Raw genomic sequence first — 9,721 nt, forward strand, 5'->3', positions numbered from 1 at the left:
AATCCCTTCGCTCCTTTTCAAGCTTGACATCCACAAGGCTTTCGATTCCGTGAGATGGGACTATATTCTTGAGCTCCTAAAAAGACATGGCTTCCCGCCTAAGTTCCGAAATTGGATCACCGTCTTGTTTTGCACCGCGTCCTCGAGGATCCTTCTCAATGGAGTGCCCGGCATGCCCATCTTCCATGGAAAGGGGCTTAGGCAAGGGGACCCCTTATCACCGCTCCTCTTCGTCCTTGCCATAGACCCTCTACAAAAGATTCTTGAGTTGGCTACTCACCACAACCTTCTCCACAAGATTAGAGGAAGAGGAACCATTATTCGGACTTCCCTTTATGCGGACGATGCGGCCGTCTTCATGCACCCTAAGAAGGAGGATATCAAGAACCTTTCCGCCATCCTTGACTACTTCGGTGAAGCTACCGGGTTACATACTAACTTTCAAAAAAAAAATCGTCCATCCCTATCCATTGTCATGGCATTGACATTGATGATGTGCTTGGGGGGCTTCTGGTCATTCGTGATTCCTTCCCTATCAAATTCTTGGGGCTCCCACTTTCGGTTTGGCAACTTAAAAGAGTGGATTTCCAACCGCTTGAAGACAAGATGGTCGGCAAACTTGTCACTTGGGATGGCAAAAACATCAATGCGACCGGTAGAGGTGCCCTTGTAAAATCCGTCCTCACTTCGCAAGCTATCTTCCATCTTACACTATTAAGGATACCGCCGGGGTGCCTCGCCTCCATGAATAAAATCGAGCGTGCTTTCCTTTGGGCTGGCACCAAAGAGGTCACCGGAGGCAAATGCAAGCTAAATTGGGAGGCGGTTTGTAGGCCAAAGAAGCTTGGTGGTTCAGGCATTCTTCACACATAGAGAAATTTGCGAGAGCTCTCCGGTTGAGGTGGCCTTGGTTCGAGTGGAGACATCCAACAAAGTTTTGGGTTGGCTTGGGTAACACATGTGATGAGATTGACATGGACCTCTTCTACGCCTCCACTACCATTACCATTGGGAATGGGAAGATCGCAAACTTTTGGGACTCCCCTTGGCTCAATGTATTTTTATAATATATTAATTTCATGTTATAAATATTATTGTATTTTTTTATAAAGCTTCAAATAGTTTGACTTAGAGTAAGCTAAACCTAGGCTTATCCATATCCATAGAATTAAGGGACGTAGGTTTTTTGTTCAAAATGAACGAACCTACGTACTGAAAAGGAGGGAGGACGTGATGTTTATACTTTCCAATCAGTGAGTGGTGTAGTACTTCCTCCTGTCCATAATATGTTTGACCAAGAATATAAAATAATAATATAAACATCTGCGGTATCAAATGTATATAATACTACCTCTATTTATAAAAAAAATATCCCAGGTTTGTATAAATTTAGATATATCTATACGCTATATATTCAAATTTAGATAAATTTTCGACATCCTTTTATAAACGGAGAGAGTATGAAACTATATTTCATAAAAGTTGTAATAATATTAATTTAAGAATGTACATGTCCATATTTTTATCAATACATATGATCAAGCTTTATAAAGTTTGACTTTGAGTAACATTTGAGGGAGTACGGTTGTACTTGACCGAACAACTCCCTTATCGATCTAGACATGGATAACTAGGTAATTACTGCAGTTAATGCAACAATCTATCTCCACGAATAAATGAACATTTGGTTGATTATCACTTCACTTAGAAATCAGACAAAAATCCACGTGGCGACTGGCCTATAGCTGTATGCATGATGCATGCAGGCCATGCAACCAATGAACGGGTCCACGCATGCCGTGCGTACCTGGAGTAGCGGCAGATTCAGGCGGTAGAAGTCAGTGGCGTCGATTCCGGCGGCGACGCCACCGAACCGTCCACTGAAGTGGCCATCGCCGCAGATGCCCGAGTCAGCCATGCAGCTCTGGATCTGCCGCCACGTGTCGTAGTCCCCGACCTTGTCCTTGAGCCAGTCGGAGTAGTCCCCGATCCGGTAGTCTCCGTAGCCGCTCCCGGAGGCGGCCGTGGCGGCGCCCTTGTTGGTGACGGCGTAGGTGAAGACGGTGACGAAGAACATGCCGATGACGAGGAAGAACAGGGCGATCACGTAGAGCCAGAGGAGCGGGTTGCACGGGCGGCAGCACGCGCCGGCGAGCGCCATGAGGGAGAGGAGCAGGATCCCGCCGCCCAGCGCGAGGACCGGGAGGCGAAGCAGGCGCTGGCACTCGGTGGCGCCGGCGGCGTGTTCGTTGAGGTAGGAGCCGACGCCGATGAGCGGGACGGAGAGGACGAGGGACGCGATGCTCAGGGCGCCCAGGACGCCGCTCGAGAGGCTCACCATCGCGGTCGACGTTCTCTGGTATCTCTTGCGCGTGTGTGTGTCAGTGTCTGTCCTAGTTAACAAAAGGCTGCGGTTGCCTCTGTCTGTGTGCCACGTGTTGCGATGAGGAGGTTTATGGTTGATGTACACCGACTGTTGAGAGGGGTTTGACACTAGGATATGTTTGGTACTTTGGTTTATGCCATTTCATGCCTACCAATTTTTTTGCCAACGGTTGAATTGTCAAAAAAAAATGGCCAAGGATTTTCTTCGTCCTGTGTTGCCAAAATTTTGGCAAGAACTGTGAGGAGAAGGTGAGCAAGGTGGGCAACTTTTTATTGCCAACCAAAATTTTGGCTACAATACATCACAGGTTGCGACAATTTTGGCAGGGCACATTTGGGCAACAACCAAACATACCCAAGGGCCAAACTGTCTAAACGGAACGGTCTGAAACCCCCAACAAACCAAAGCAGAACGCAGTGATATGAACACCTCCAAAATGCCTCCATCTCATCGACAGCAGGGCAACTGTAGAACACCGTCGCCCCTATCCAGCCGCCTCGTGGACTAACATGCTACCGAGGGGCAAAGAACAACAAAAGAATGATCCACAAAAAATGGGCCAAATAACCAAGAAGTACATTTGTGCTACAAATGTTTAAGCCATTGTACTCCGTACATAGCTGTCAATGGTGTCGGTCATCAAGCATACATCATCTTGTCCAACAATGCAACATTTTCTGTCAAAAAAGGAATGCAGTGTACGCATGATCAACATAGCAACCAGCCTCTCGGCGCCAGTAGCTGCTCCTGAATAATGTAGAATGAATCCTGCACCTCCGTGGCCTGAAGGACCCTATTCAAAATTCGGGCAGCATCAGTAAGGCTTGAACTTCCTTTGCGCCCGTAGCTGCTGTATCCTCTTCTTGTCCTGCTCAAACTTGCTCTGCAGCATCGCCAGTTCTGCACAAGAAAGAAACAAAGGTTGTTAGCCCCAAGCAGTTTCTGCAGCCACAATCATGATCAACCTGCACAAAAAATGCACTATGCTGCAGACTGCAGCTCGTAGCAGATAGAGAAAATAAGTTCCTCGATCAAAGTCGCATATCACCTCTTTTCCAAACCAAATTTCACGTACTGCAAATTATTTCATGAAAGGATTAACTTGACATGCAAAATTAACATGTATTTGCGATGGCCTACCAAGTCACTCTGTTTGCTACCACAAAATAACTTCTGGAAAATATAAGATTTATTCCCTAGACTCTCGACTGAAAACAAAAAGAAATGAATAATGAACCCAAGCCTTGTATATTTGCAAAAACCTAACAGACTACACTAAACAGAAAGTCACAAGACTGGCATGGCAAACACCTGAACTGATCATGGGCTGTTGAACCGGACAACGCTGCAAGTCCGAGCTATCCGTTCTTTGCCTAAAACTATAGCGTTGAACATAGTCTAGGTTCTAATGCATCATACATGTACTGACCACTAGGAGTAACTGAAACTGCATCAAGGATAATAGTGGGAATCTATAAATATTTTTTGACATACCGGTCATATGAGCTTCCCGTTTCTGATGTCTATAGAAGTTCGGACCAACTTCCATAGGTTTCTTTTGAGCCATTTTCTCTTGCATTGCAACCAGAGATACAGAGCCAACCGCTGTTCCAGTTTCAGCATCTGTAGTCTTTTTCCTACCCTTATGATGCACTACAACTGTCCACCCATCTTCTGCAGCTGCTGCCTCTCGTTCCTTCTTCTCCTGAATAAATCAAACAGGTACCAGATGACAAACAAATCAAACAGTTGCCATACCAACACAAACATATGGAAAATTCTTTTCCCTAATAAATGACAGAAAGCAGATGATTTTTGTGCGTTGGCAATACACTCTACCAAGCTTAAATAACTTGTCCTAGCTTGCATTTTAACTCGAGATATTCAATAATTGTTTGCAGAACAAGCTAGCTATAAATCAGGCCAGTTGGCTGGTCCTTGAATGCTTAATAAATGGAAAATACACACCTGCTCTTGTTGTTCTTCATGCGCAGTTATAAACTCATCTATTTGTTGCTGCAAAACTTTCAAGCCTGGCCGCTTCTGCCTGTACTCCAAGATCCATTCTGACGAGACATCAGTCACATCATCAGTATTTTGCCATTTTGGACTTTGCTGCGTCCATTTGCAGGTTCTAAGATAACAAAGCAAGATATGGGAATACAGTGGAATTCACTGGAGCAGACTGCCAACTAATAAGCACCCTCAAAGTCTACACCACATATGATTTAGGCTGATAGAACCAACAAGCTAGACTTATAGATCTGTCAGTTTCGCGATGAAATTGACTCCCACGAATCTTTTGATTTAAGGAAGTCTATGTAATGGCATTCCTTGAGAGTGTAACTGGCGACAGTAAATTATGTATTTTTCATTGTGGAAACTGGACAATGCATCTTTTTTATATACTAGAGGAAAATATAACTTCTGGCTGATAAAAAAGTTTATAAGTGTAGCATTACTTTTCATTCCTCTAGAACAGTCGTCATCGACTGATGCAATTTCATCAACATCTGCAGTATCAACTTCAACAACATCTGCAGCATCAACTTCAACATGCCTCTCCAAATTGTCCTCTCTAATTGATACCTGCATATCTGTTGTGTTGACTTCCCCAGATTGCTTCACTTTTTCTGCATCAAGTGGAAAGAAAGTGTGTCAGGAAACAGAACCATTTATGCAACAGTTAGATAATAATTCAGAACAACTTTGTTTAGGACAAAAGTACAAAGGCCTACTTTTCTTATTTTTCTTTCGTTTCTTTGCCTTTTCTGGTTCCCCAATACCCATAACTTCACTCTCATCAGCAAGTTGGTTGACATCAGCTGCATAAAATATATGCACATCAACTATTAATTACAAGAAAGATTCAAGAATTACAAGAGTGAGAAATATGGGACAAAATGAAGGCTATCAACCAGTTTCTTGCACGGATGAAAAACCATTTGTCAAGAAAAAATGTGATAAGGACAAAGTCATACATCATGGTTCAAACATAATTCAGCAGTCAAAGTGTAAACTCAGAAGCAAATCTTACCGCTTAGAGATTCTTCATCTGGATTTTCATCATGCAGGATATCATCTTCATCATTGGGCTCCACAGAGCTCTTCCCTTCCTTCACCTTCTTTTTCTTCTTCTTCAGCTTAAGTGTGTCAGGCTCAACAGAGCTCTTCCCTTCCTTCACCTTCTTATTTTTCTTCTTCAGCCTAAGTGTGTCAGCATCATTACGTTCCAACGGACATTCTGCCTCAACAGGACTGTTCCTTTCCTTTAGTTGCCTTTTGCTCTTCTTCTTCAGCTTAGGCGTTGCCTCATCCTCAACGACAGACACCAAATTATCGGCCTTGGTAAGACGTTTTGTTACTTTGACATGCTTAGTTTTCTTCTTTTGCTTCATCAATAAAGTTTTCTTGCTGCCTACCAATTCTTTATCTAACAAGACAGAAGATAGCATTATACTATAAGATAAGCTCCTTTTCACGCTTTGGAAAAAAAAACTTCACAACAATATATAGGGTCAGATAAAGAACTCAAAGAACTGGAACCAAAGAAATAACAATCGCCAACAAAATGAGATGGTACTCATGTTACTTGTTTTGTGCACATGAGACACTGATGAGTACAAAGGTATTCAGAATCTCAATTCTGCCATACCATTCTACTTTTACGACCGTATATTGACTGACTGTCTGAGTGATTTTACATCAATCCTACAATTTGCAACCCTACCATGGATTCTCTGATCTGATTCTATCTGACGGTTCTGACAACCTTGCTGATGATAGTAACAAACGTGGCAGTAAAGGAATGAGACAGGCAACGCATCAAATTGAGAGAACGAACATGCAGTGATGGAATCTATCCTGATCCTAAATTAAAGACCTCCCACTCATGCTAAAAACTTAAGGAGCATTTTTCTTTAAAAAAAACTTAAATTTAAGTGATAATGGAGGAACAAACAGTCGGACCAAGAAATCAATATCCACTCTTTTTTGTACCACTCAACCACTGCATCAGTGCTTTTACCCTTTGCCTTGGAAACTAAGCTCCAGGTCTAGATTAACCACTGATTCTCCAGAACAAAATGGCATGGAAAACAATCACTGCAAATTACCTTTCACGATACCATGTCCGGCAGCGACATCGCTCTCAGCGGCACCATCCAAAGCTCTGTCCTTCTTCTTCTTCAGCTGCTTCCTCTTCACTCCAAGCCCAAGCGCCAGCTTCCTATCAACCTTCGCCTCCCGCGGCGCCTTCTTGTCTACAAACCAGCAAAACAAAATTACTCATGCCTCCCAATACGAACAACTTCAATCAAGAAGCTACACAGTGCAGAAAGGGGAAATTCCGGTCACCTTTGGATTTTCCCATGCGAACAAATCAGCAACTCAGCGTCCACGAAGGAGAATCGGCTCGTCGGCGAGCAGCGAAGGGTGGAGGCGCCGCCGGTCGAGCTGGTGGGCGTTGCGAGGGGAAGGTAGGGTTCGGGCGTGAATGTGGGTTTGGGCCGCTTAACTGCCCACGAGCTTCTACCAGGTGGGCCGAAATGCGCGCGCGGGCCCACGTGCCAGGGACCAGGCCCAAACCCCTTTTAATAGCGAGCGGCTCGGCGTCTCGAGTCCTAAAACCCTAGCTCCCTCCTCCACCACCATCCTAAACCCGCGAACTCACAAGGCGGCGGCGGCGGCGATGGGCAGCGACACGGAGACGGAGAAGAAGAAGAAGATGGCGCTGGCGCTGGCGCCCATCGCGCAGCCCCTCGCCAAGGACAAGCTCTCCAAGCGGACCCTCAAGCTCGTTCGCCGAGGTCCGTGCTTTTTTCCTCTTTGGCGCAAGTCGAAATTTCTTCGGCTCTGTTGGTAAGCTCTCGGTTTGATCGTGATGCGGTTTGGTTTTTGCAGCCTCGGAGGCCAAGTGCCTGAAGCGCGGGGTCAAGGAGGTGGCCAAGAGCATCCGTCGCGGGAACAAAGGGTAGCATCTCTAGCTCGTCACGTTTATTCTTTGATTGGTAATTAGTACGGTAGTGTGATAGTACTAGAGAGCTCTTGGGGAGCTCACCGAGTCTGTGCCGGTGATACCTGATCACGGCAATAAGCAAAGAGCAGATTTTTTTTAGCTCAAATATGTCATGGAGTTATCTGACGTGCTTACAAGTTGTTGTCTGGTACTAGTATCGTGCATAGTGCATACCATGTGTCCCAAAAAACCTGCATTATGGCATTAGCATACTTACTGAAAACTGCAGTGTGCTGTTTTTTGATGATGATAGAGTTGTCCATTTGTGGTAATATGAAGTTATTTAACTATTGAAAATATCTGTAGAGTTTGATTATTCTGATGGTTAATTGTTTGATATTGCTGTTTTGCTATACCATTCATTGGCTTGACTTGCATAATGTCATTAACATGTGGTTTTGTTCTATGCAGGTTGTGCGTAATTGCTGGAAACATCTCTCCTATCGACGTGATTACTCATCTTCCCATACTTTGTGAGGAAGCTAATGTCCCATACATATATGTGAACTCAAAAGAGGTAGGCTACATATTTCTCTCCACTATCTATGTTCATTGTGTGGCATTGATTATGTCTCCCTATAACCTAAAGACTCTAAAACTTTGACCACTTGCTGATTCATTCTATGATGACTAAGTCAACAAAGTGTGCAACCTAGGCATATTTCATTATTTGGATCTTTAAGAGCACCATGAACTATTTTTGTTAACACTGGAAAGAAGAACTCTTCTATTTTTCTTGTAGATAGCAATAATGCCACTCTTTTGAGTTGAAAACTGTTTTTTTTTTCTTTTGTTTCCCTCTCTGGAACATTACTGTACATCTAAGGAGCACCACATAGTGTCTTTTCATTTACTTTTCAAATGTTCTATTCAATTGGCAGCTAATGAGAAAAAACACACCTCTTGACATTTTATTTATCCACTTTACTATAGCTGCATCAGAATCAGGCAGTCATTTATTTTCCTAATTCTATGTTTGCACCTTACATTCTGTGAGTCAAAACAGGCTCAAGACGGTCACTTTACCAGCTTATCTGTCTGAAGTAGAAGGTTTTGTGTTTGGGACCTTTTGAGTTGATTTTTTTTTATCGTTTGCATCACTTGTTTCACTGCTTGCATTGGCATGCTTGATCGTCTGAGATAGCAGCCCCATGTCACAGGCCAACATGAAACATGCGCATGCCCTGTTGAGAGGCCAACATATCTGGATTTACATATTTACCCACTTTTAGGGCAAAATATATGTCAATATATATACCTTTATTCACCTCTGTATATTCCTTGCCTTCTAATCATGTGATGTACCAAGGGAGAACATGTTTTCCTCTGTGGGTGCATAACAACTAAGGAGCAGCATATAGTTGTCCTGTCATTTGTTGTTCTATTGTTTTCTCCATTGTGCTACAATGTATTAGCACCTTGCTTGGTTTTGTCTAATTTATCTTATACTTGTGCCTTCCTATGCTATGGTTGTCTTCATGGTTAAGATACACAGTATGGTAATCTGATGTACTATGCTTGCTTCCATTCACAGGAGCTTGCTACTGCTGGGACTACTAAGAGGCCAACTTGCTGCGTCTTGGTCATGACCAAGCCAGCCAAGGGGGAGATCAGTGAAGGGGTGAAGGAGAAACTGCAAACGGAATACAACAAAGTTGTAACTGAAGTTGCTCAGGTTACATCTGAAATGTTCTGAGAACATTCCCATGGCGAACCTGAAGGATCAGGCACCTCACTATGAACATCTTTCTGTCTGTATTATGTAGCAAGATTCTGTCACCCTATCATGCTAGTGATCTAAATGATTTTCAAGGAGCTTTTTAAGCTTCTCAAGTACTGTACTGTTCTAGTGGTGATTAGATGATATTAGTGCATTATTAACGGTTTTGGTGAGTGAATCATATTCTGTGATGATGCATATGTGAGTAAGCGGTGTCTGAGCGCTTGAACCATGAATCGTTTCTGGTAGAGTGATTGTCGTAAAATATTTGAACTCAAAATTCTTCAGTCATCTAAAGTAAAAAATTTACTTGACGGGCAACCAGTTGCCTGGAGCCATGTATTTGTCAGAATTGTGAGAGGTGGGAAGCAGTTTTGGGATTGGTCTGGGCCTTTTTTCTTCTGACCTGAACTGTTTTTCTTTTCTCGAATACACATCTATATGTGCATCATTTGTATAAGAAGAACACCAAAGATGGTGCAAAAAATCTGGGCCTTATACAGCAGGGTCAGGTGGTCACTGAGAAAGTGAGAAGGCTTTAGATGAATTCAAGGACCAAGGATGCACTGGTACAATTGGGGGCCTGCGACTGCTGGAC

General features: G+C 43.5%; 2 protein-coding genes across 2 annotated transcripts; one reads left to right on the forward strand and one right to left on the reverse strand.

Moving 5' to 3' along the window:
* Nucleotides 1-2,927: 2,927 nt before the first annotated feature.
* LOC124688237 (ribosomal RNA-processing protein 7 homolog) lies at nucleotides 2,928-6,854 on the reverse strand. The gene is made up of 9 exons (XM_047221944.1): nucleotides 6,792-6,854; nucleotides 6,743-6,759; nucleotides 6,502-6,648; nucleotides 5,424-5,819; nucleotides 5,125-5,211; nucleotides 4,849-5,019; nucleotides 4,355-4,452; nucleotides 3,881-4,091; nucleotides 2,928-3,286 (listed from the first exon to the last, which is right to left on the reverse strand). Exons 2-9 carry the CDS (start codon nucleotides 6,756-6,758, stop codon nucleotides 3,201-3,203), a joined length of 1,212 nt encoding a protein of 403 aa, XP_047077900.1. The 5' UTR covers nucleotide 6,759; nucleotides 6,792-6,854; the 3' UTR covers nucleotides 2,928-3,200.
* Nucleotides 6,855-7,037: 183 nt separating this feature from the next.
* LOC124688238 (H/ACA ribonucleoprotein complex subunit 2-like protein) lies at nucleotides 7,038-9,280 on the forward strand. Its single transcript, XM_047221946.1, has 4 exons — nucleotides 7,038-7,194; nucleotides 7,289-7,358; nucleotides 7,815-7,920; nucleotides 8,938-9,280. The coding sequence occupies exons 1-4, from the start codon at nucleotides 7,077-7,079 to the stop codon at nucleotides 9,097-9,099; spliced, it is 456 nt and encodes a 151-aa protein (XP_047077902.1). The 5' UTR covers nucleotides 7,038-7,076; the 3' UTR covers nucleotides 9,100-9,280.
* Nucleotides 9,281-9,721: the final 441 nt, after the last annotated feature.

The sequence above is a fragment of the Lolium rigidum genome, chromosome 2, assembly GCF_022539505.1.
Source record: "Lolium rigidum isolate FL_2022 chromosome 2, APGP_CSIRO_Lrig_0.1, whole genome shotgun sequence".
Classification (NCBI taxonomy): Eukaryota; Viridiplantae; Streptophyta; class Magnoliopsida; order Poales; family Poaceae; genus Lolium; species Lolium rigidum.